This window comes from Salmo salar, chromosome ssa08 (genome assembly GCF_905237065.1).
Source record: "Salmo salar chromosome ssa08, Ssal_v3.1, whole genome shotgun sequence".
Taxonomy (NCBI): domain Eukaryota; kingdom Metazoa; phylum Chordata; class Actinopteri; order Salmoniformes; family Salmonidae; genus Salmo; species Salmo salar.
This window is the reverse complement of record NC_059449.1, coordinates 15,036,172-15,062,734: the sequence shown is the minus strand read 5'-3', so window position 1 is coordinate 15,062,734 and position 26,563 is coordinate 15,036,172. Positions and strand designations below refer to the sequence as shown.

General features: G+C 44.3%; 2 protein-coding genes across 3 annotated transcripts; one reads left to right on the top strand and one right to left on the bottom strand.

The window, feature by feature from the left end:
* Positions 1-229: 229 nt before the first annotated feature.
* LOC123744193 (G protein-regulated inducer of neurite outgrowth 3) lies at positions 230-22,331 on the bottom strand. Its single transcript, XM_045722807.1, has 3 exons — positions 22,256-22,331; positions 13,491-13,953; positions 230-3,839 (listed from the first exon to the last, which is right to left on the bottom strand). Exon 3 carries the CDS (start codon positions 3,741-3,743, stop codon positions 963-965), a length of 2,781 nt encoding a protein of 926 aa, XP_045578763.1. The 5' UTR covers positions 3,744-3,839; positions 13,491-13,953; positions 22,256-22,331; the 3' UTR covers positions 230-962.
* On the top strand, positions 21,471-26,515 carry LOC106610238 (ELMO domain-containing protein 2). Of its 2 annotated transcripts, none has more exons than XM_014209460.2 (9): positions 21,471-21,699; positions 22,915-23,062; positions 23,309-23,337; positions 24,101-24,198; positions 24,298-24,427; positions 24,593-24,726; positions 24,869-24,937; positions 25,244-25,377; positions 25,486-26,515. In XM_014209460.2, the coding sequence occupies exons 2-9, from the start codon at positions 22,918-22,920 to the stop codon at positions 25,644-25,646; spliced, it is 900 nt and encodes a 299-aa protein (XP_014064935.2). In that variant the 5' UTR covers positions 21,471-21,699; positions 22,915-22,917; the 3' UTR covers positions 25,647-26,515. The 2 variants fall into 2 exon arrangements, with proteins under 2 accessions (XP_014064935.2, XP_045578764.1); XM_045722808.1 differs by having other exon boundaries at positions 21,511-21,610.
* The last annotated feature ends 48 nt before the right edge of the window (positions 26,516-26,563 follow it).

Genomic DNA, 26,563 nt, shown 5'->3' with positions numbered 1-26,563 from the left:
AATGTCTCTAGTACTAGACACTACTCACGCTCGCAATCATTTCCGGTCCCCGTAGATCAGCTATCAGCTGCAATATTGCTTCAAACAGACCCTTTACCCATCCTCAAGCAACGTCTGATAACACATTGTAACTGAGGAACTCACACTGTGGGGATGCATGCCTCTAACGCTCTCTTCAAACACCTGTCAATGAATTCAGAAAGAACTGCTCGGCTGTAGATCACTTTTCGACCTTGAGGTTTTTTTTAATCCAAAACGAAGAGAACAGAGACTAAATATAGAGCACCTAAATGCACACAGGCCCAGTGTTATATTGTATATAAGACATATGGAAATGAGCACAGCAGAGGTTTTCTTCTTCTTCTTTATCAAGACAAAATAAGTAGTTACCCATTCAAAATAAAATCTGCAACAAAAAACAAAAAAAGAATATATTCATCTTATAAATAGAGGTTGTTCAATACACCCGGAACGTTATCGTACTGTATATATACCAAAATGCACCCACTGCACTGAGAAGTAGTGATATTTAGTTGCACATCTGTAAAAGGTATGATACTGACAGTAATATGTATGTACGCCCAAAGATCAGAGCCATGTACTGTATACACCAGGACTTCATAGTGGTAAAATGAGTTATGACTGCCATAAGTACTAACACACATGCGTTTCACTAAGATATTATTATTGCCATTTTTCATTAAATACTGTTAGAATCTCTCTCATCTAAAAAATAAGTTGTCCATAACAAGAACCTATTTTAGCTTTTTGTTTCGCCCTCTTCCGTTGATAATCATCTAAGGTAACATTGTATACCACATCTGACCAGTAGGGTTAGGGAGAGATCCCAATATCCACACTTTGCTTGGCATTTGGAGGAACCATAACAAGGGGTGAACCAGCCCGCTTTATAGGGGACTCAGCTGATGGTGTGGGCTGCATACAGCCGCTGCTTCTCCTTCTCACTCCAGCACGGCGGTAGGGGGAGGGTGCGCGCAGCACTTGGGCCGTCTGACATTTTTCAGCATGGACCTGAAAACGTTCTGCTGCCTCCTCTTGTTTTTCCTGCTGTTGGCGTCGTCCACGGCAACGGTGGCGGGCGAGTCGGGCACCACCGGCGGCACTGAGATGGACTTCCTGAGAGATGACTGGGTCACGACCTTCTTCTCTTGTTCTTTGATCTTACACTGCAGGTGGCTCTGGATGGCAAAGCCAAGGGACTCGGGGTCAACGGATGCTCCGTACACCTCCCAGGTCATCCCCTGCTCGTCCCACAGCACATCATGCACGCTCTTCTCACCTTTCTGTTTCCCCTCCTCGTCTTCTTCCGCCTTGTCCTTCCTCTCCGGCTCCAGCTGCTCCTGCTTCTTCTTGCCCAACAAAGCCTTAACGCCCCCAACCCCCTTAACGATGCTCTCCTTCGCCGCTTTCACTGCCGTCTTGGGTTTAGTGTCCTCTGCTTTTTTGGAGGTTGTCGTTGAGGCCTGGCTGGGCTTGGTAACGAAAGAAGTTGACTGCGAAGGAGGAGGAGCAGCCTTATTGTCGGAGGATTTGGTCTTGCTTACGGCAGTTGGCGACAAGGGGGACGGAGCTTTAGCAGAGGCAGGCTTGGCAGGCTGCGTTGGCACGGTCTGCGCTTCATTAGACACAGTTGGTTTCTCTGCTGCATTGGGCTTGGATTGGGAGTCTGCCACTGCCTTCTCGTCTCGATGCTGGTGATGATTCGCTTTAGCTACCGGCTCGTTTTGGCCGCCGCACGGCTCGATGTTGATCTGGTAGATGGGCTGCAGAGGCGGGAGTGCTCCTCTCTGCTGGATGTTGCATAGCGCTGCTGCCCCCCCGACTGCCAGATCTTTAGGCTTGGCCCCCAGCCTGGCGACCTCTGCATGGAGGGCCGCCACCGCCTCCTCTGCATGGAGCACCACCCCGGCACTCTGACTGGAGCATGACCCCGCCTCCAGGGTCAATCGCTCTGACCCGGACCTGAGACCTGCGGTGTAGTTAGGTGGCGGGGGGCAGGATGGACTGCTGCCCATGTGAATCTGGTGGAGGGGCACCTGGTAGACCACAGACAGGCTCTCAGCTGCTGCTTCCTCCCTCAGGGCAGCACCTCTGTCCGTGGACCTGTAGGGCGGGGGCAGAGGAAACAGGCTGGGGCTGGTGGAGACTGCCCGGCTGCACACGTTAGCCACTGCTTGGACCTCCACGTCTTGGCCCTGCTTGCTATGGGTGGGGGTGGCGGTGGGGGTGGCGATGGGGGTGCGGGTCATGGTGGAGGCCTCCCGGTATAGTTTGCAGTGGGCTTTCTGTTGCATCTCCTCCGAGACCGAGGCAGTCTGGACGGCTTCGTCTGCCACCTGTGCTGCATGGTGGGCAGGCTGCTGGTTCTGGCCCTGTTGGGCTTCAGGCTGTTGGTTCTGGCTCTGTTGGGCCTCAGGCTGTTGGTTCTGGCTCTGTTGGGCCTCAGGCTGTTGGTTCTGTTGGTTCTCGTTGGGTGACGAGGGAGGATCCTTCTGTGATGAAGACTCTGACGATGCCGCCTGCAGGTGTTTATTTAAGCAGATCTCCGTCTTTGCTACTGGAGTAGGTTTTAAATCCTTCTTCTCGGGGGGTGCCGGACTTGAGGCCTTATTCCTAAGCCCTACGTTTTCCTTGCTGTCTGGTGATGGAGGCGTGGTGTTGGTGATGGCAGCATTGACAGGAGCTACTGCAGTCTCCTTGGTCTGTTCCGGCTGCAATGTAGCTGCCGTTTTATTATATTCCGTTTGGGAAGGAGGGTTCTGACAGATTGTCTTGGGCGTATTTTCTTTAGAGGCCTGTAGAGGACGTTCTGATGGAGTAGGGTTGGTGGCGGTGGCGGGGCTAGGTAAAGGTGAGAGACTCTGTGTTGTCGTACTATTATCAGCCTCTTTTGATTTGTAAGGAGGCGGAGCAACCTTGTTTGTAGTCACTGCAGCTCCCTCTGCCTTACCTTGTTTGGGAGTCGTCAGAGACGTCAGCACTTCAGAGGCCGAGGTATGCTTTGGATCACAGGCCTGAGGGGGATGTTGATTTGGTGTGGTTGCGTTTTTGTTGTCCCCTGCTAGTAGTGACTCCTCTGTAGCTACTGCAGAAACTCTGACTGTAGCACTCTGTACTGCTGTGGGCTCTGGCGATGGCTTGGCTGCACACCCCTCCCCCGCCCCTGCTCCACCAGGCTCTTTCTCTCTGCAGTAATTCGTATGCACGTCAACCTTTGATGATTTAACGGCGGACGACAGGCTGGCCTTACAGATATGCTTCTCCTTCTCCTCGGCGGCGGCTGTGGGGGTTAACGCTGTCAAGTTGGCGTTGCCGTCCCTACGGCCCTCTGCCGTCGCCTCGGTTACACTCACACCTCCTCGGCATGTCAATGCCATCTGCTGCTCTATTCCAATCACATGCTCCGATGGCGATTTCCCTCCGTCGCCATTGGTCGAGAAAGGTGTGTTGGTGTTGGACCCCACCCCGCCGCCAACCGGTTGTCCATGGCCAGTTGATTGGATCCTGGAGGTTGTGTTGGGGGTTGTCAGACACAGGTTATCCTGTGTGTGTTCTGTAGGGACAGGGGCAGGGGTAGCGGTGGGGGCAGGGCAACCCTGGGTGAGGTTCAGGTTAGGTTCTTTAGCCCAGTTGGCGTTAGACTCCTGGTTTCCCAGAGCTTCCACTCCAGCCAGCTGAGGGACCATTTGGACTGTCACTGTCCTTTTTGGGTTGGTTCCCATCCTGTATTGAAACAGTCCTCTTAGTCACTTCTACTGTAGGGATCCAAAGTCGAACCAGGTGTCCACAATCCTATCCCTGTCTATTTGTGTAATTCCCTATAAAGTAGGAAAATAGAATAGTTTTAGTTTCAGAGAAGAAGTATGAACAATACATTAGATCATTCCATGTAGATAATGATATTATACTATACGCCTTATATAGTATAATATCCTCTAATATAGTAGAGAATGATGATGTTGGTAATGTCTTTCTCACTCTTGCATTTTACATCCTGACCTCAAAGGTGATATCGAAACACCAAAAAAGACGTGAGACTTTATAAAAAAAAAAAGTAAAACAGAAAGACATTTCAACTTGAAATTAGAAAACTAACAGTGTAGAGCACTCCAAAAAACATTTATGGATATTTTTCAAACTAGACTTTCATCCTCGAGACCAGACATCTGATGGAGAAGTGACCAATGAGGCAATACATTAAAACAATGGGAGTTGACACCTTCGCGTATTTCTGACTCCTAGTATCCATCACAATAAAGACTGTGTGCCAACTACCTCATCAGAACTGAATGAATTAACTGAATCTGTAAACAAAGCAACAGATAATAGCAATAACTCCAAATGACTAACAATAAGCCCAAGACAATGCTGCTTCAAAATTGACCTAAACTGTTTTGCTGCTCAGAGATCGTTGGCCTTTCCTCTTCATTCCAGTAAGTACATTTGATTTTAATGTGTCTCTGATGACTGCAAACTGATTTGAAATGATGGACCATGAATGATGGACCATGAGCACTCCGAGTCCCTTTGGAGCAGAGAAGATAAAGCAATGCCAAAACTAAGATGAACTATGCCACAAATGATTTTTGCTCAAAAACTGATGGAATTTGAAAGACTACAGCAATCACAAACACTTACCACACACTTCAACAAGCTTGAGTGAATTAAATAATTCCTCTTAACCCAGGAGGAAATCTATTGAATTATCCTTAAGTGGGGACAGAGGCATTGACTTTGCAATCGCAACAAGTGAAATCAATATTGTAGCCTTAGTTCCACGTTTGACTTTACCATTACAAAAAATATATATCCAATGCCCCAGGGCAGTGATTGGGGACATTGCCCTGTGTAGGGTGCCGTCTTTCAGATGGGACGTTAAATGGGTGTCCTTACTCTGTGGTCACTAAAGATCCCATGGCACTTATTGTAAGAGTAGGGGTGTTAACCCCGGTGTCCTGGCTAAATTCCCAAGCTGTCCCTCATACCATCATGGCCACCTAATCATCCCCAGTTTACAATGGTCTCATTCATCCCCCTCCTCTCCCCTGTAACTCTTTCACAGGCCGTTGCTGTAAATGAGAATGTGTTCTCAGTTAACTGACCTGGTAAAATAAAGGTTAAATAAAGAGCTCTCAGACACTGCAGCCTACAGATGTAGGATCTTCATTTGAGGCAGTTTCCTACAGTAGGAATATAATCCTGCAGCAACAGGAAATGTGAATTCATTATAATAAATGGACAGTTTTGTAGGAGTTTTCATTTCAGTTTTCATACATTTTCTCAGCAACAAACGAGTGGTGAAATTACGATCCTATATCTGTATGACATAAGTCCTTTTAAAAAGGTCTGAAATGAGCCATCTGCTGGCCTCAAACACAGACCTCTGTGTGTTTGTTGGTCTCATCTGTTGCAACATCTCCCCTGAAGCTACAGCAACAGAGCTGTTTATTGTGGACATAAACAAGACATTGAACCATTTTGGGGAGATTTCAAATGCACTTCAATTAGCCCATTGGATTTTTCCAATAGGCTTCATTCATCATAGAGTCTGTTCATTTTTTGACTCTGTGATCTTATTTTCCTCCTCGTCATTCTACAGGTTATGGCAATTAAAAAGCAGGTCTATTGCCATTAATAACAAAGTAAATGTCTCGACGGGTTATCCTTATCCTTCTAAAGCAGACACTTCTAGTTACTCAATGTCCTAGCCAGGCTACTAAATATTCCATTTGGAATTGTAGGCTCAAATACATCACAGTGTATTGGCTTATATGTAGGCCAAACGCACACACCCATCCGAAAATAAATCTCAAGCAGTGTCTAAGCCTGCAGCTGCAGACTCCAGACAGAGACAAATAGAAAGAATGAGTGAGCAGCGGCCCACTCAAAAAGAAATCCGATTTCTGAAAGGTACGAACTAAATGGCTTTGCCATGGTATTTTTAGTACTGAAGGAAAATAGGATGGCTTGTATAGTTCTGAGTGCTTGAGTTGTGATTTGTCAGATTGGATTTTCCATGCCACACAGTTGGCAAATGTGTACAGTATATTCACACTATAAGAAAGTGACCTATTACTACGGCACCACTCTCTGGCTGCCTTGACAAGTGGCTCTGGCTGTCGGACGAGATCACATCCAACCCCTTGGAGGTGTGAAGTGAAATGATGGTTCCCTATGAAATTGTTCTTCAATGGCCGACCGCGCTTTCAGCAATCAACTCTCCCGCAATAATTGAACCAGGTGTACAGGGGCGAAATGAAGAAAAGGAAGCAGAGCAACTCAGCACTCACACAGACACACTGTGTGTGACTCCTTGAACTGTCATCCCAGGACGTTCACATCCTATAAAATGATGTGTTTCCTATGTAGTTTATCTCAATCAAAATTAGATGCTGACTTCAAGCATCTGTTGTTCTGGAAGTTTGTGTCCTAGGGTGTTGTTTTTGGGCCTCACTATTAATCATCTTCATCATTAAGTTTGTTCTCAGCCAAGGAAAGGTTAGTCTTCTTTTTGGGCATATCCAAATAGCCAGAACCTTATTTTCTGCACAAAACAATGAATAGGCCCGTATTCATAAAGAGTAAGTGTGAGAGGAAGAATGCTGACCTAGGATCAGTTTAGGATCAATATTCCATATAATAGAACTGTGGGTTTAAGTTACTCTGTCAGAGTACATTTTGAGGGGAGAGGCAGAGGGATAGACTAGTCACTCCTTTATTCAGGGCCCGTATTGATTCATAACGCCCCTCAGAATAGGAGTGCTGATCTAGGATCAGGTCCCCTCTGTCCATGTAATCTTATTCATTATGATCTAAAAGACTAAACTGATCCTAGATCAGCATTTTTACTCTCACGCTTACTCTTTATTTACATTTACATTACATTTAAGTCATTTAGCAGACGCTCTTATCCAGAGCGACTTACAAAATGGTGCATTCACCTTATGATATCCAGTGGAACAACCACTTTACAATAGTGCATCTAAATATTTTAAGGGGGGGGTTAGAAGGATTACTTTATCCTATCCTAGGTATTCCTTAAAGAGGTGGGGTTTCAGGTGTCTCCGGAAGGTGGTGATTGACTCCGCTGTCCTGGCGTCGTGAGGGAGCTTGTTCCACCATTGGGGTGCCAGAGCAGCGAACAGTTTTGACTGGGCTGAGCGGGAACTGTGCTTCCTCAGAGGTAGGGGGGCCAGCAGGCCAGTGGTGGATGAACGCAGTGCCCTTGTTTGGGTGTAGGGCCTGATCAGAGCCTGAAGGTATGGAGGTGCCGTTCCCTTCACAGCTCCGTAGGCAATCACCATGGTCTTGTAGCGGATGCGAGCTTCAACTGGAAGCCAGTGGAGAGAGCGGAGGAGCGGGGTGACGTGAGAGAACTTGGGAAGGTTGAACACCAGACGGGCTGCGGCGTTCTGGATGAGTTGTAGGGGTTTAATGGCACAGGCAGGGAGCCCAGCCAACAGCGAGTTGCAGTAATCCAGACGGGAGATGACAAGTGCCTGGATTAGGACCTGCGCCGCTTCCTGTGTGAGGCAGGGTCGTACTCTGCGAATGTTGTAGAGCATGAACCTACAGGATCGGGTCACCGCCTTGATGTTAGTGGAGAACGACAGGGTGTTGTCCAGGATCACGCCAAGGTTCTTAGCACTCTGGGAGGAGGACACAAGGGAGTTGTCAACCGTGATGGCGAGATCATGGAACGGGCAGTCCTTCCCCGGGAGGAAGAGCAGCTCCGTCTTGCCGAGGTTCAGCTTGAGCTGGTGATCCGTCATCCACATTGATATGTCTGACAGACATGCAGAGATGCGATTCGCCGCCTGGTTATCAGAAGGGGGGAAAGGAGAAGATTAATTGTGTGTCGTCTGCATAGCAATGATAGGAGAGACCATGTGAGGATATGACAGAGCCAAGTGACTTGGTGTATAGCGAGAATAGGAGAGGGCCTAGAACAGAGCCCTGGGGGACACCAGTGGTGAGAGCGCATGGTGCGGAGACAGATTCTCGCCACGCCACCTGGTAGGAGCGACCTGTCAGGTAGGACGCAATCCAAGCGTGGGCCGCGCCGGAGATGCCCAACTCGGAGAGGGTGGAGAGGAGGATCTGATGGTTCACAGTATCAAAGGCAGCAGATAGGTCTAGAAGTATGAGAGCAGAGGAGAGAGAGTTAGCTTTAGCAGTGCGGAGAGCCTCCGTGACACAGAGAAGAGCAGTCTCAGTTGAATGCCCAGTCTTGAAACCTGACTGATTAGGATCAAGAAGGTCATTCTGAGAGAGATAGCAGGAGAGCTGGCCAAGGACGGCACGTTCAAGAGTTTTGGAGAGAAAAGAAAGAAGGGATACTGGTCTGTAGTTGTTGACATCGGAGGGATCGAGTGTAGGTTTTTTCAGAAGGGGTGCAACTCTCGCTCTCTTGAAGACGGAAGGGACGTAGCCAGCGGTCAAGGATGAGTTGATGAGCGAGGTGAGGAAGGGGAGAAGGTCTCCGGAAATGGTCTGGAGAAGAGAGGAGGGGATAGGGTCAAGTGGGCAGGTTGTTGGGCGGCCGGCCATCACAAGACGCGAGATTTCATCTGGAGAAAGAGGGGAGAAAGAGGTCAAAGCACAGGGTAGGGCAGTGTGAGCAGGACCAGCGGTGTCGTTTGACTAAGCAAACGAGTATCGGATATCGTCAACCTTCTTTTCAAAATGGTTGACGAAGTCATCCGCAGAGAGGGAGGAGGGGGGGAGGGGGAGGAGGATTCAGGAGGGAGGAGAAGGTAGCAAAGAGCTTCCCTAGGGTTAGAGGCAGATGCTTGGAATTTAGAGTGGTAGAAAGTGGCTTTAGCAGCAGAGACAGAAGAGGAGAATGTAGAGAGGAGTGAGTGAAAGGATGCCAGGTCCGCAGGGGAGGCGAGTTTTCCTCCATTTCCGCTCGGCTGCCCGGAGCCCTGTTCTGTGAGCTCGTAGTGAGTCGTCGAGCCACGGAGCAGGAGGGGAGGACCGAGCCGGCCTGGAGGATAGGGGACAGAGAAAATCAAAGGATGCAGAAAGGGAGGAGAGGAGGGTTGAGGAGGCAGAATCAGGAGATAGGTTGGAGAAGGTTTGAGCAGAGGGAAGAGATGATAGGATGGAAGAGGAGAGAGTAGCGGGAGAGAGAGAGCGAAGGTTGGGACGGCGCAATACCATCCGAGTAGGGGCAGAGTGAGAAGTGTTGGATGAGAGCAAGAGGGAAAAGGATACAAGGTAGTGGTCGGAGATTTGGAGGGGAGTTGCAATGAGATTAGTGGAAGAACAGCATCTAGTAAAGATGAGGTCAAGCGTATTGCCTGCCTTGTGAGTAGGGGGGGAAGGTGAGAGGGTGAGGTCAAAAGAGGAGAGGAGTGGAAAGAAGGAGGCAGAGAGGAATGAGTCAAAGGTAGACGTGGGGAGGTTAAAGTCACCCAGAACTGTGAGAGGTGAGCCATCCTCAGGAAAGGAACTTATCAAGGCGTCAAGCTCATTGATGAACTCTCCAAGGGAACCTGGAGGGCGATAAATGATAAGGATGTTAAGCTTGAAAGGGCTGGTAACTGTGACAGCATGGAATTCAAATGAGGAGATAGACAGATGGGTCAGGGGAGAAAGAGAGAATGTCCACTTGGGAGAGATGAGGATTCCAGTGCCACCACCCCGCTGGCTCGATGCTCTAGGGGTATGCGAGAACACGTGGGCAGACGAAGAGAGAGCAGTAGGAGTAGCAGTGTTATCTGTGGTAATCCATGTTTCCGTCAGCGCAAGGAAGTCTAGGGACTGGAGGGTAGCATAGGCTGAGATGAACTCAGCCTTGTTGGCTGCAGACCGGCAGTTCCAGAGGCTGCCGGAGACCTGGAACTCCACGTGGGTCGTGCGCGCTGGGACCACCAGGTTGGAGTGGCAGCGGCCACGCGGTGTGAAGCGTTTGTATGGCCTGTGCAGAGAGGAGAGAACAGGGATAGACAGACACATAGTTGACAAGCTACAGAAGTGTTGTTTCTTGTATTATTGTCTCCTGTGTCTTTAGAGAACTGTTTCACTTTGATATCCTTTTTCTTCTGTCCTGATTTTCTCTTTCTTTTCTTCTGTTAACTAGATATTCTTTGTTGTTCTTCGTTAGCTAGCTAGCTTCTTCCAAAAGAGTCCCTAGCAACTGCTTAGCAACTGGTAAACAATTCAGCTAGCTAAGATAACTACAATTTTATGAAAAATAGTTATTTTTCAAAAGCCTATCTTCTTTGTTTGTTGCTTGTTTTTTCTCCTATTCAGTCTTGCAGTTTTCTTTTGCTTTTTTCCGATGTACTTCACTCTAAAAACCATGTAAATTTCAATATTTGTAGGAGCTCATTTTTCAGCTGCTGCTGCTCAAATTGGAGTTCCGGAACTTTATGAATAAGGGCCTTGGTTACTTGAAGCAGGAGGTGACTGTTTCCTACAGGAAGGGGTCAGTGTGTCCTCTGCCTCATGTAGGGTAGCTGTGGGGTCTCCCATCAGGAGTTCCATCACCCCATGCTAATATCGAAGATGAGCGAGAGGCCCCCAAGCTGTTCATTTGAGACACGGGAGCATATAAATACGACTTTGTAATTAGATTTGTCTTGTTTCTTACTTCAGTGGGAATTCACTGGAATAAACCAAGCAGATGAATCAACAAGGTGGTAAATAAGATCCAGCGAGGTACACTACATGACCAAAAGTAGGTGGACACCTGCTCGTCAAACATCTCATTCCAAAATCATGGGTATTAATATGGAATTGCCACCCCCCCCCCCTTTGCTGCTATAACAGCCTCCACTCTTCTAGGAAGGATTTCCACTAGATGTTGGAACATTGCTGCGGGGTCTTGCTTCCATTTAGCCACAAGAGCATAAGTGAGGTCGAGCACTGATGTTTGGCGATTAGGCCTGGCTCCAATTCATCCCAAAGTTGTTCGATGGGGTTGAGGTCAGGGCTCTGTGCAGGCCAGTCAAGTTATTCCACACTGATCTCGACAAACCATTTCTGTATGTACCTCGCTTTGTGCATGGGGGTATTGTCGTGAAACAGGAAAGGGCCTTCCCCAAACTGTTGCCACAAAGTTGGAAGCACAGAATCGTCTGGAATACCATTGTATGCTGTAGTGTTAAGATTTACCTTCACTGGAACTAAGGGGCCTAGCCCAAACCATGAAAAACAGCCCCAGACCATTATTCCTTATCCACCAAACTTTACAGTTGGCGCTATGCATTGGGGCAGGTAGCGTTCTCCTGGCATCCACCAAACCGAGATGGTGAAGTGTGATTCATCACTCCAGAGAACACGTTTCCACTGCTCCAGAGTCCAATGGCGGTGAGCTTTACACCACTCCAGCCAATGCGCATGGTGATCTTAAGCTTGTGTGCGGCATCTCGGCCATGGAAACCCATTTCATGAAGCTCCCGACTAACAATCCTTGTGCTGACGTTGCTTCCAGAGGCCGTTTGGAATTCTGTAGTGAGTGTTGCAACCGAGGACAGACAATTTTTATGCACTTCGCACATCAGCGGTCCCGTTCTGTGAGCTTGTGTGGCCTATCACTTTGCGGCTGAGCCATTGTTGCTCCTAGACGTTTCCACTTCACAGTAACTGCACTTTCAGTTGACTGGGGCAGCTCTAGCAGGGCAGAAATTTGTTGGAAAGGTGGCATCCTATGACGGTGCCTTGTTGAAAGTCACTGAGCTCTTGAGTAAGGCCATTCTATTGCCAATGTTTGTGTATGTAGATTGCAGATTGCAGTGTAGGTTCCGTCCCTCTCTTCGCCCCAACCTGGGCTCGAACCAGGGACCCTTGCACACATCAACAACTGACACCCCACGAAGCATCGTTACCCATCGCGCCACAAAAGCCGCGGCCCTTGCAACGCAAGGGGAAACCCTACTTCAAGTCTCAGTGCGAGTGATTGAAATGCTATTAGCGCGCACCACCGCTAACTAACTAGCCATTTCACATCGGTTACACATAGCTGTATGTATACACCTGTCAGCAACAGCTGAGGCTGAAATAGGCAAATCCAATAATTTGAATGGGTGTCCACATACTTTTGTATATAGTGTATATTATTGCTAATCAATACAATATAGCGGTCCAAACAGGACATAGACATTACTGATAAAACAGGAGAAATACTGCTTTAAAAGCCCAATGCAGTAAAGAAAAGTGACGTTCCTGTGTTTTATATATATTTCCACACTATGAGGTTGGAATAATACTGTGAAATTGTGAAAATTATGATAATGCCCTTTTAGTGTAAGAGCTGTTTGAAAAGTCTGCCTGAAATTTCTGCCTGCCTGGTGACATCACCATGGGTAAATTAGTTAATAAGAAACTGAAAGAGAGTTCCAAACCTCTCTGCCAATAATAGCTAGATTACCATTTTCCCCTTCCAACTCAGACCACTCCCAGACAGTCTGCAAATTATTGCTTTAGAAATGTATCTTTGCTAAGAAGCAATATTTTGTTTATTTTTTACAATTACAATTGAAAACAATCACAGTGAGGTACTTCAATTGTTACCCAGAAATGATTTGATAATTAAATAAAAACTGCATTGGACCTTTATCACAAAATAATTGCACATTCTACATTTGCAAAATAGATATATGAAATATTTTGAAAACCATTTTCAAAAAGCTTATCGTACAGTACAGTAGGATCAAATATATCTAGGACTACTGAGGTTTCCCCCCTCTTGAGTTGACTGACATATTACATACATATCACAACGAATCACATGATACAATAGGTGAGTTGGGGGAATGGACCCTGACAATTGAATGGTCAAATCATATCTCCTCCTGAAATAGTAATTCGTAGGTCTGTGTGTTTCCCTGGAGATACCATATATTTAAAATACAATTTTATACAGTCAGTGACCGGTGACTAGAATGCATGGACTTAGCGATGGAGATAATGTAGCCTAGACATACATCAACTTTACCATTATGACATGAATTCCTTTAGAAGCATCACACAGTAGAGAATATCCTTCTTTCTCATCTATTTCACGTTTCACTTCTACTACACATGTAGTAGGCCTATAGGCTACCCAATCCGTATGTAGCTGTGAACGTGTCTATGCATTCGTCATATTAGGGTCTCCTCTCTCGAAAAAAATATATCCCCACTGCAATTACAGTTTCAACCCCAGACAATTATCTCATGATGTAGCCTACAAGTGAATTGATATAGAAAATACAACAATATCGTAGCCAAGACAAAACAAAGGGCTGTGCGGATGAATGCGATGAAAAGATACAGTCAGGTGAGAGAAACAACATCATAACCATGTCAATTGACGATGCACATCCGAACCCCACTCCTAATAACCAACACATCAACACATAGGAATTTCCGGACCCCGCTGCGGCTTTACAGTCATATTTGACCTTGCGGAGGAATTCATTATCTGGACACTTATTATCTTAACGACACTTTATTCAGACAAAGAGGAGACAGCTTACCTGGTGCGGTGTAGTCCCGGTATCACATCATATTCGGGGGTTGATTACTGCGCTATTTAGCCACTGTTTGTTTCCACGGTGCGGCTGAAGCACCCGGCTGAATATCAATGAAAGAATTTCAAGCAGGTCTCGGTGACACAAAGCCGCGCCTTCGATCGGAGCGGTTCAGGATACAGGTCTGATCAGAGGAGGTAGCCTAAATGATAATTGGGTCAAGCATGTAATATCGATTTTCTTCCGAGGGTCTAGCGAAGATGTGGCTGTGCGCTATGACTCACGCTTGTTCGGCTGGGTCCTCCTCCTATACAGACAGTTATCATATCAAACTTGCTGCTACGCTTCACCGAGCAATAGGCTACATTGTCATTGGAGCTAACAAATCGTGGTGTCACCTCTCTCTTTCTGCGAGATCGTGCTGTCCCAGGGGATGTCCACACTGCATTGTTTTCGGGATGCTCAATGACTGTAAAAGAGAAAAAGAATGGGAGAAAAAATGGTATGAAAGAGAGGAGGACACAGAATGGGATGAAAGACAGGAGGACACAGAATTGCAGGGACATCAGACATCAAACATAGAGAAAGCAGCATTTAATTACATATGATAGGCTAGTTATTTCCTGCTCTGGTATCATCTATGTTCCATATAAAAAGAAATGGTGTTAAGCATTTGGACCATTGGGCATTATATATATTATCCCTGTAGACTACATACGGCATTGCTTGCTGAATGGGAACAACAATCTATAGGCCACAGACAGTGTCTCTGCAACACTGTCTGTAGTGTTGTGTTGAGGCAGTGGCTATACACTATCCATTTCCATCACTGGATATGGATGTGACTATGCATGCACTTGCACTGAAGGGGAAAAGCACCATAATTATGCCCTGTACTCAGTGGTGGTTCTAGCTTGTATGGCTCCCTGGGCGAACCCAGGTGATGGTTAAGGTTATGGTTTGGGTAGGGACATCCCAAGAATACCAGATAGCACCAACACTGTGTTATGATTGTATTATGACACATTTTGCAAATCATGGTAGGAATTACTGGTATAGTATTGTAGTGTTGAATGTCAATGTTTTCTCTATTTCTGTCAATAAACTAAATAGTTGGAATACTTACAATTTCAAATCAAATTGTATTAGTCACATGCGCTGAATACAACAGGTGTAGACCTTACCTGTGAAATGCTTACTTACAAGCCCTTAACCAACAATGCAGTTCAAGAAATAGAGTTAAGAAAATATTGACTAATAAACCAAAGTAAAACATTTAAAGTAACAATAACGAGGCTATATACAGGGGGTACCTGTCACGTCCTGACCATTGAGTGTTCAGATTTTCTATGGTAGAGTAGGTCAGGGCGTGACTGGGGGGTTTATCTCGTTTATTTTTTCTATGTTGTGTTCTAGTTTATTTTTTCTATGTTGGGTTTTTTGTATGATTCCAATTAGAGGCAGCTGGTCATCGTTGTCTCTAATTAGGGATCATATTTGAGATTATTTTGAGTTAGTGCATGTTGCACCTCTGTCGTCACGGTTTGTTTATAGTTTGTTTGGCTAAGTTTCACTATATAATAAAGATGTGGAATGATACGCCGGCTGCGCCTTGGTCCGTCTCACACACACACACACACACACACACACACACACACACACACACACACACACACACACACACGACAGTACCGGGTCAATGTGAGGCACATAGTGAGTGTAGCATTGTAACCAACCGTCTGAAGGGATTATAACATAAAGACATGGTTGGTAAAAGTCATCCTACTGTATTTCAGTGTGTTGTCTCTGATCATACACACACACACAGAATAGCTCACCTTTCCTATTGGACTCAGTAATTGTGTAGGGTTGACCTCTGTCCCTAAGAAGCCCAGGGAAGATGATTAGATGAGACAGCAGCCACCGAGGCCTGTGATACAAACCTTAAAGGCCGAGTGTAGTCTTATATACAGTACCGGTCAAAGGTTTGGACACACCTACTCATTGCAGAATTTTTCTTAATTTTTTACTATATTCTACATTGTAGAATAATAGTGAAGATATCAAAACTATGAAATAACACATATGGAATCATGTAGTAACAAAAAAGTGTAAAACAAATTCTTAAAAAGTAGCCACCCTTTGCCTTGATGACAGATTTGCACACTTTTGGCAAGCTTCATGAGGAATTATTTTCCAGCAGTCTTGAAGGACTTCCCACAAATGCTGAGCACTTGTTAGCTGCTTTTCCTTCACTCTGCGGTCCAACTCATCCCAAACCATCTCAATTTGGTTGAGGTCGGGGGATTGTGGAGGCCAGGTCATCTGATGCAGCACTCCATCACTCTTCTTCTTGATCAAATAGCCCGTACACAGCCTGGAAGTGTGTTGGGTCATTGTCCTGTTGAAAAACAAATGATAGTACCACTAAGCCAAACCAGATGGGATGGCATATCGCTGCAGAATGCTGTGGTAGCCATGCTGGTTAAGTGTGCCTGGAATTCAAAATAAATCACAGACAGTGTCACCAGCAAAGCACCCCCACACCATCACACCTCCTCCTCCATGCTTCTTGGTGGGAAAAACACCTGCGGAGATCAACCGTTCACCTACTCCGCGTCTCATAAAGACACGACGGTTGGAACCAAAAATCTCAAATTTGGACTTATCAGACCAAAGGACAGATTTCCACCGGTCTAATGTCCATTGCTCATGTTTCTTGGCCCAAGCAAGTCTCTTCTTCTTATTGGTGACTTTAGTAGTGGTTTCCTTGCAGCAATTCGACCATGAAGACCTGATTCACACAGTCTCCTCTGAACAGTTGATATTGAGATGTGTCTGTTACTTGAACTCCGTGAAGTATTTATTTGGGCTGCAATCTGAGGTGCCATTAATTCTAATGAACTGATCCTCTGCAGCAGAGGTAACTCTGGGTCTTCCTTTCCTGTGGCGGTCCTCACGAGAGCCAGTTTCATCATAGCGCTTGATGGTTTTTGCAACTTCACTTGAAGAAACTTTAAAATTTCTTGAAATTGTCCATATTTACTGACCTTCATGTCTTAAAGTAATGATGGACTGTCATTTCTCTTTGCTTATTTGAGCTGTTCTTGCCATAATATGGACTTGGTGTTTTACCAAATAGGGCTATCTTCTGTATACCATCGCTACCTTGTCACAACACAACTGATTGGCTCAAATGCATTAAGAAGGAAAGAAATTCCACAAATTCACTTTTAAGAAGGCACACCTATTAATTGAAATGCTTTCCAGGTGACTACCTCATGAAGCTGGTTGAGAAAATGCCAAGAGTGTGCAAAGCTGTCATCAAGGCAAAGGGTGGCAACTTTGAAGAATCTCAAGTATAACATATATTTTGATTTGTTTAACACTTTTTTGGTTACTACATGAGTCCATGTGTTATTTCATAGTTTTGATGTCTTCACTATTATTCTACAATGTATAAAATAGTAAAAAGAAAGAAAAACTCTTGAATGAGTAGGTGTGTCCAAACTTTTGACTGGTACTGTATATACAGTGGGGCAAAAAAGTATTTAGTCAGCCACCAATTGTGCAAGTTCTCCCACTTAAAAAGATGAGAAAGGCCTGTAATTTTCATAATAGGTACACTTCAACTATGACAGACAAACTGAGAAAAAAATCCAGAAAATCACATTGTAGGATTTTTTATGAATTTATTAGCAAATTATGGTGGAAAATAAGTATTTGGTCAATAACAAAAGTTTCTCAATACTTTGTTATATACCCTTTGTTGGCAATGACACAGGTCAAACGTTTTCTGTAAGTCTTCACAAGGGTTTCACACACTGTTGCTGTTTTTTTGGCCCATTCCTACATGCAGATCTCCTCTAGAGCAGTGATGTTTTGGGGCTGTCGCTGGGCAACACGGACTTTCAACTCCCTCCAAAGATTTTCTATGGGGTTGAGATCTGGAGACTGGCTAGGCCACTCCAGGACATTGAAATGCTTCTTACGAAGCCACTCCTTCGTTGCCCGGGTGGTGTGTTTGGGATCATTGTCATGCTGAAAGACCCAGCCACGTTTCATCTTCAATGCCCTTGCTGTTGGAAGGAGGTTTTCACTCAAAATCTCACGATACATGACCCCATTTATTCTTTCCTTTACAAGGATCAGTCATCCTGGGCCCTTCGCAGAAAAACAGCCCCAAAGCATGATGTTTCCACCCCCATGCTTCACAGTAGGTATGGTGTTCTTTGGATGCAACTCAGCATTCTTTGTCCTTCAAACACGACGAGTTGAGTTTTTACCAAAACGTTCTATTTTGGTTTCATCTGACCATATGACATTCTCCCAATCCTCTTCTGGATCATCCAAATGCTCTCTAGCAAACTTCAGACGGGCCTGGACATGTACTGGCTTAAACTGGGGGACACGTCTGGCACTGCAGGATTAGAGTCCCTGGCGGCGTAGTGTGTTACTGATGGTAGGCTTTGTTACTTTGGTCCCAGCTCTCTGCAGGTCATTCACTAGGTCCCCCCGTGTGGTTCTGGGATTTTTGCTCACCGTTCTTGTGATCATTTTGACCCCACGGGGTGAGATCTTGCGTGGAGCCCCAGATCGAGGGAGATTATCAGTGGTCTTGTATGTCTTCCATTTCCTAATAATTGCTCCCACAGTTGATTTCTTCAAACCAAGCTGCTTACCTATTGCAGATTCAGTCTTCCCAGCCTGGTGCAGGTCTACAATTTGGTTTCTGGTGTCCTTTGACAGCTCTTTGGTCTTGGCCATAGTGAAGTTTGGAGTGTGACTGTTTGAGGTTGTGGACAGGTGTCTTTTATACTGATAACAAGTTCAAACAGGTGCCATTAATACAGGTAACGAGTGGAGGACAGAGGAGCCTCTTAAAGAAGAAATTACAGGTCTGTGAGAGCCAGAAATCTTGCTTGTTTGTAGGTGACCAAATACTTATTTTCCACCATAATTTGCAAATAAATTCATTAAAAATCCTACAATGTGATTTTCTGGATTTTCTTTCTCATTTTGTCTGTCATAGTTGACGTGTACCTATGATGAAAATTACAGGCCTCTCTCATCTTTTTAAGTGGGAGAACTTGCACAATTGGTGGCTGACTAAATACTTTTTTCCCCCACTGTATATGTCTATATATTTCCACAATAATAATACCATGAAAAGGATAATACCCCTTGAGTGTAAAAGCTGTTAAAAAAGTTTGCCTGAAATTTCAGCCTGTTTTGGTGGGATGGAGTTTTGGCCTTCTGTTGTGACATCACCATGTGGTAAATGAGTTAATAGACCAATAAGAAAGAGAGTTCCAATAACAGCTAGTTTTAAGTTTTCCCCTCCCCATACAAACCACTCCCAGACTGTCCTACCAACATTTTTCCTTGAGAAATTGCTCTTCACTAAGAAGCAATTTTTTTCTTTTAGACATTTTAAATTGAAAACAATCACAGTAAGATACTTAATTGTTTTCCAGAATTAATTTGATATTGGAGGTAAAAATGGCTTCATTGGACCTTTTAATTACGATTTAAACACACCACAACATATATGTCACATCAACAGCATCCTCCCGGACACCCTAGACCCACTCCAATTCACATACTGCCCCAACAGATCCACAGGTGACGCAATCTCAATCGCACTCCACACTACCCTTTCCCACCTGGACAAAAGGAACACCTATGTGAGAATGCTGTTCATTGACTACAGCTCAGCGTTCAACACCATAGTGCCCACGAAACTCATCACTAAGCTAAGGACTCTGGGACTAAACACCTCCCTCTGCAACTGGATCCTGGACTTCCTGACGGGCCGCCGCAAGGTGGTAAGAGTAGGCAACAACACGTCTGCCACGCTGATCCTTAACACTGGGGCCCCTCAGGGGTGTGTACTTAGTCCCCTCTTGTACTCCCTGTTCACCCACGACTGCGTGGCCAAACACGACTCCAACACCATCATTAAGTTTGCTGACGACACAACAGTGGTAGTCCTGATCCCCGACAACGATGAGACGGCCTATAGGGAGGAGGTCAGAGAACTGGCAGTGTGGTGCCAGGACAACAACCTCTCCCTCAATGTGAGCAAGACAAAGGAGCTGATTGTGGACTACAGGAAAAGGCGGGCCGAACACACCCCTTAACATCGATGGAGCTGTAGTGGAGCGGTTCGAGAGTTTTAAGTTCCTTAGTGTCCACATCACTAATCAATCAATCAAATGTATTTATAAAGCCCTTCTTACATCAGCTGATGTCACAAAGTGCTGTACAGACGAACTATCATGGTCCAAACATACCAAGAGGGCACGACAAAACCTTTTCCCCCTCAGGAGACTGAAAAGATTTTGTCATGGGTCCCCAGATTGTCAAAAGGTTCTACAGCTGCACCATCAAAAGCATCCTGACCGGTTGCATCACCGCCTGGTATGGTAACTGCTCAGCATCTGACCGTAAGGCGCTACAGAGGGTAGTGCGTACGGCCCAGTACATCACTGGGGCCAAACTTCCTGCCATCCAGGACCTATATACTAAGCAGTGTCAGAGGAAAGCCGAAGAAATTGTCAGAAACTCCAGTCACCCAAGTTATAGACTGTTCTCTCTGCTACCGCACGGTGAGCAGTACCGGAGCGCCAAGTCTAGGACCAAAAGGCTCCTCAACAGCTTCTACCCCCAAGCCATAAGTCTGCTGAACAATAAAATCGCCACCGGACTATTTACATTGACACCCCCCCCCTCCCCTTTTGTACACTGCTACTACTTATTGTTTGTTATCTATGCATAGTCACTTCACCCCCCACCTACATGTACAAATTATCTCAACTAACCTGTAGCCCCGCACACTGACTCAGTACCGGTACCCCCTGTATATAGCCTCGTTATTGTTATTCTTATTGTGTTACTTTTTATTATTATTTTTTACTTTAGTCTATTTGGTAAATATTTTCTTAACTTTTCTTGAACTGCACTGTTGGTTAAGGGTTTGTCAGTAAGCATTTCACGGTAAGGTCTACACTTGTTGTATTCGGCGCATGCGACAAATAAAGTTTGATTTGATTGATGTGGTCAAATGTGCTATCGGAATCTATTGACATATATAGATACCATATAGATATAGATAAATATATAAAAAATATATAATATATAGATACATTATTGATTAAAATATATAGATAAATAGTTGAAGATACCTAGATTGATAAAGCTATATCATAGGATAAAGGAAAGTATCCATACATGCAATGTTTTTTTTGCCAAAACATTAGTGTTTAAAAATGGGAGATTGACATGTCTGATTCCATACTTCAATCAAATATGAACACACTACTAATTCAAGGAGTTTGTCTAGCTGTTAAACTTAATCCCTATGAACAGTGACCATGGTTTCTTTAGGGAAGTATTTTCACCATACATCCTATGCAACATCCGCACCTTCGTGTGGCAAGTATAGGAAATGCAGCTATTATAATAGGTTAGTGCCCTCAAATTCAACTCTGGACCTCGAAGCCAGTTCCACTGTTTTTTTTCAATGTTCCCGGCTAATCGGGGACTGATTTAGACCTGGGACACCAGATGGGTGCAATTAATTAGCAGGTAAAAATGTTTACTCCAAATGTTGTTGAGTTCCGTTTTGTTCTTAAATAGAAGTTTTAGTTCAGTCGTGTCTCTCTTTAAAAAAATAAAAATAAGAGGCTAGAAGAAGTTGGAAGGAATTCCACAAACTTCAGTTCACTTTAGAGCAGAATTGATCATTTATTGCAGCTTGTGCCAAACCCTTAGCAGACTATTCAGATTGGAATGGCAACACGTGGAAACCATACAATTAAAAGGAACTACAACTTCCGTTTAAGAACCCAACAACTTGTATGTCACGTTGAAGAGTGTTTGGAATACACGGTTTCTGTTCTGTTGCAAAACGTTTTGCAACAGAATCTGCGTATTGAATACACCCCAAGATTCCATCAACTCACCATACCCCAACCCAACAGGTGGCGCCAAAGGTAAAGTGGTACACTTGTGCGTCGAGATTCTATTAATCAAAGAAGAGGTTAGCCAAAAGACTTGTCAACATTACTACTTCAGTGGACACATCTCTTTCAGATTAATTTGAGGAATTTGTCATTGCTAAAGTAAATAACGCTCACCACTAGGTCTATTTCTTGCTATCTTCACTCAAATCAAGGCGTAATTGCTGACATAATCCACCTGATTACTCGAGGTAAATATTGACAACCTGTTGTGATTGTGTGGCTAAGCTAGCTAACGTTAGGTAGCTAGCTAACGCTTCAAAGCCAGGTATAACTAACTGTGTTTATTAACATGTTGACTTTCTTTCTGGGGTTAGTTATCTAAGTCTCTAACTGCAAGTATTTCACAATCACTGATTTGCTAGCAAGCTATCCGTTGAATGCTGTTCCAGGACAGTCAGTTTGTTATAGCTAGTCTAGTTAGTGTTGTACCGGTCAATGAAATTACTGTACATTTTTTAGTACCCCAACAACTAACTTAGAAACCTGAAGCTACTGTGTTGAAGCTTTACGGTGGAGGCACAGTGGCTGAAATGAGACGATCTACTACGAGCTGACTAGCTAGCTGTTAGTTAGCAGCTAACTAGCTGCTAAACAAAAGACAAGCTGTCAGTCGGCTAACAAAAGCAGTTATTTTGCCAAGCCAAAGCCATTTGTGTAAAGACACCTGCTAAAGTAGGAGCTCAAGTTACAATAGAGCCTTTCTGTTCATGTTGCAACGGGTTCTCTCATTTCACCTCTACTCACTGGCAATCCTGGTTCAGCAGTGCTACAGCCTGCACCTGATTCCTAGGCTGTACTACTCACTAATTGGCAAAATGAGTCACGCCTGGTCTCCTAGCCAAGTAAATGACTGTCCTGGAACAGCATTCAACAGATGGCTTGCTAGCAAATCAATGATTGTGAAATACTTGCAGTTAGATTTAAGATAATTTGGGAGGGGGACACCGTGGAAAGTTACTGCTAAGGTAACTTTCCAGTGATTGACTTGACCTGACATGACCACCTAGGCCTATCCGATGACATGCCATTGAGTCCATTCCCATTGGATATGGGATTTTGTACAGAGTAGCCAATGATTGTTTTTGGGGAGGTCCTGCAGTACTTTAAAGACTGATAGTTTGAAGGTATCAATAACTAACTCCTACTACAAAGACATTACCATCGCTGGATTTTTTCTTTTCAGCCATTAATTCCATTGCACGGCGTTCAACTAAAGGATAAATCGATAGGCTTGTCTGGAGTACACGGGAATTTTTTGGGGTGTTCATTTGTCAATGTCTCGAAGAAGATGCATGGCTCGCCATTGCTGTCCTACCAGTATGTCTTGGATGACTCTTATGATTATGGTGTTATTCACTTGCCTTGTTGTATTTGGAACTCTTGCTGACATGTCTGTGTTGTAGACCATGTTCGGCAGCATCTGGGGATACTTCTACACGTCCTTCCTTAGATACTGGCTGAAGTGGTTCATCAGACAGGTGACAGGGAAATGCGAGCTGCAAAGGATTTGTGCCGGCTACAAGCCTGGGGCGCCCAGGACAACGAAAGCAGGTGAGGTTACATTCTAGAGCTAAATGGTGTTCATTAGGGCAACAGAACATGTTTTAAAACATTTTGTTACGGAAAAACAATAATTGGCGTCTCTAATTGGACAAGTCCAGATAGTCCTCCCTGTTTTTCCTCCATTCGACACCTAATGAGTACTACCCAACCCATACGAAAAACAAGTTGTCAGTTGTGCTATTCATTATCATTTTGAACTGTTTTTAACCTGTCATTTGATTTTTCTTCATTCAGAATACTCACTCAAGAACTCCAAATCTAAGGTAAATGTTGGAAATCGTTCCTTTCACTTGATTTTTACTGAAGCAGGAATGCATGGTTGACTAGTTATCATACAGACAACCACAATCAACTGTTACATTTAACCCACTTAAGAAATCCATTGATCAGTACCGCGATGGTTGTTATTCTTGTTATGCTAAGCACATTCTTATCAACAGTTCATGGGCATTTCCATGGTAACAGAGATATGCGGAGACTCAGATTTTTCACTTTTAAAATGAATGGAAAACAAATACCAATGATTGCATAGTTAAACAAAACATACAACTCTACGCACACGACTACTTTTAACAATTTCCACAGAATATTGTACAAAAACACATTTAGTTGAACAGTGCAGATGCAAAGTTTGGTAATAAAATGACGGTTTGTGCTGTTGGTGTCGTCATTCACTTACCAAACCTCTGCATCTGCACTGTTGGAAGTCGTCTTGGTGCATAGTTGTATGGTTTGCTTAACTTTGCAATTATTCGTTTTTGTTTGGCATACATTTTAAAGGGAACAATTCTCAGCATCACTCTGGTACTATGGCATTTCCCCCCATACAAAGTTAAGGCAGTACGTAATACATAGTTGGTTGTTCCATCATCTGACCTCTGTGATCATCGTGCGTGTTATGACAGCATAGTCTGTAGGAGAAATACTAACACAAACTCTGAGCTATTACCATGGATGAGATGACTAATCACACCATCTCTCTCCTCTGTCCTTCCTCTCTCTTCCTCTCTCCTTCCCTCTCTCCAGCTGTTAAGAGCTGCTGTGAACGTGGAGGAGGACGGCTTGGAGAAGTATCTGGATCTTATCATGAGGGAAAAGAATGTCAAAACGCAGAGGGATCCCACGTCAGTCTTGTTACCCTTTTACCGTTTTATTCATATTTTCTATATATTATTTTCTATGATATGTATTGATGACTAATGTGTGTGTCTCTTTGGTCCTAGGTTTAAGGTGAATCTGAAGCTGTGTCTCTTACAAATAACAGGATACAGGAACTTATTCACGTCCGTGGAAGAGTTGAGGAAGGAGACTTTTGACTCGGATAAAGTCCAACACGAGGAAATGCTTTTGAAGGTACTGCTGCCGTTCATTTTTTTTTTTATGTCAATGACTAGCATGGAGCAATGGAAGGTTTCTGGATGAGATGATTCAACATGACCGTTTCAAACGTTTTAATATCATCTCTATTTAAAGGTAAGTGTAAAGTATTAACAGGAATGGACTTGTCTGACTCTACAGTTATGGGACCTGTTGATGCCCGAGGTCAAACTGGAGTCCAGAGTTACCAAACAGTGGGGCGACATTGGTTTCCAAGGCGATGACCCCAAGACTGACTTCCGAGGAATGGGCATGTTGGGCCTAACCAACCTTGTGTAAGTTGTGTTGTCTGAATGACTGTCCAGTCCTTAACAATCTAACCTTGCTCATCAGTATTCTGAAAAGTTGTATATTTTTTATCTCAAGTTTAAGCTAGATTTCTTAACTTTTTTTAATTCGGTATCTTGTTTATTGCAGATTCTTTAGTGAGAAATACACTGAAGAGGCTCGGCAAGTGCTGTCCCACGCAAACCATCCCAAACTGGGGTAAGGATTACGTAATTACCTCATTTTAGGAGTTGACTTGCCTATTGAACTCTGTTCTTTATATGTTAGCTATGGTTCTGATGCACATTTCAGTATATTCACTCATCTATCAATAGTTTTTTTTTAGCTTGCCCAATGTACTGGGTGGGTGGAGTTTCCACATTTGAGACTTTTCCATTAGTCCTGAAGTGAAACCTCTGCCCACCTGGGCACCAAACAAGCTAAAACAAGCACACCCAAAGTAAACCTACTTTGACAACATATTTATAGCCTTTTAATGATTAGCATGTGTGTGTCATGTTTCAGGTACTCCTATGCCATAGTGGGTATCAACCTGACGGAGATGGCATACAGTTTACTGAAGAGTGGTGCTCTCAAACCCCACTTCTACAACACTGTGTCTGGGAGACCCCAACTGCAGCACCTCCATCAGCTGTTCTGTAAGTGTATGCTCATTGCGCTCAACTCTGTTTGTCAGTAGCATAGGGGACTACTCCCTGCTTCAGGTTACCTAAACCCCTAACTCTGTCTTGGCCTCCCTGCTTCAGGTTACCTGGTGTACAAGTTTGATAAGTTCTGGGTGGAGGAGGAGCCTGAGAGCATCATGGAGTTCAACCACTACAGGGAGAAGTTCCACGACAATATCAAGATTCAACTACTGGACCCCGCCGTCGCCCTCACCATGACAATTAGTCCAAAAAGTAACTGACCGACTGAACGGGTCTCGCTTGGACCTAATTGGGACCACCAGAACCTCTACACTACAGTGTACTTCCAAATCTATAAGGGACATTTTGAGCTAGCTATCCCTTTGATCTTAGTTTAGACCCAATCTACACACCTTTTTTTAATTCTATAAATTAGTGACTTTAGTAGCTTTTAGAAATAAGACCAGGAGACTGGAATTCAACGCTCTGCCTCAAATAATGACCATTCCAATGCTTAAAATATTAAAAAAGGGGAAATAAAATATTAGAGCACTAGTTCTATGTAGTTGATTGGCTGTGTACTTTTCAGTGGACATGGAAAGGAATTACACAGGAAATGAGGATTGGTGAATAATATTAACTAGCTGGTAACTAGGTTTGAATTTATTTAAAAAAGTCAACAAGTGCCGTCTGGCATGTATTCATAATAACGTTGCCTACTCATTCTCGTATTTGTCCTTCTTGCTCAGGAATCAAATATGTGTCCAGAGAGGGAATTTATATCGTAGTAGACTTAAAACTAAGGAATAAATTGTTTACCTAATGCTCAATGGTTGTACTACCTACTCAGACACTGAAAGCTTTGTGCATGTTTTAATGCGTTTGAATTGATACCGTCATTGTTGTCAATACATTTCAATAGGTGGTGCTGAGATCACTGGGTATTACGCCGCCGCCTATTCCACACATTCGTACAATATTGTCTTTGCTGAAAGCTGACTTTGTATGGTATTTTGTCTGTTATTTATAGGCCGTGGGCCCTGATTTTTTTTTTTTGAAGGTGATTTTACATTTTGTAGACCCAGTATGGGTCTTTGTAACGACTGACACATGCCCAGTGTTAATAAATTAAACCTGTGATGTTTTCGGATGAGTGTGTGATGACTGTCAGCTGAGATTTGAGATTAAATGGAGCGTG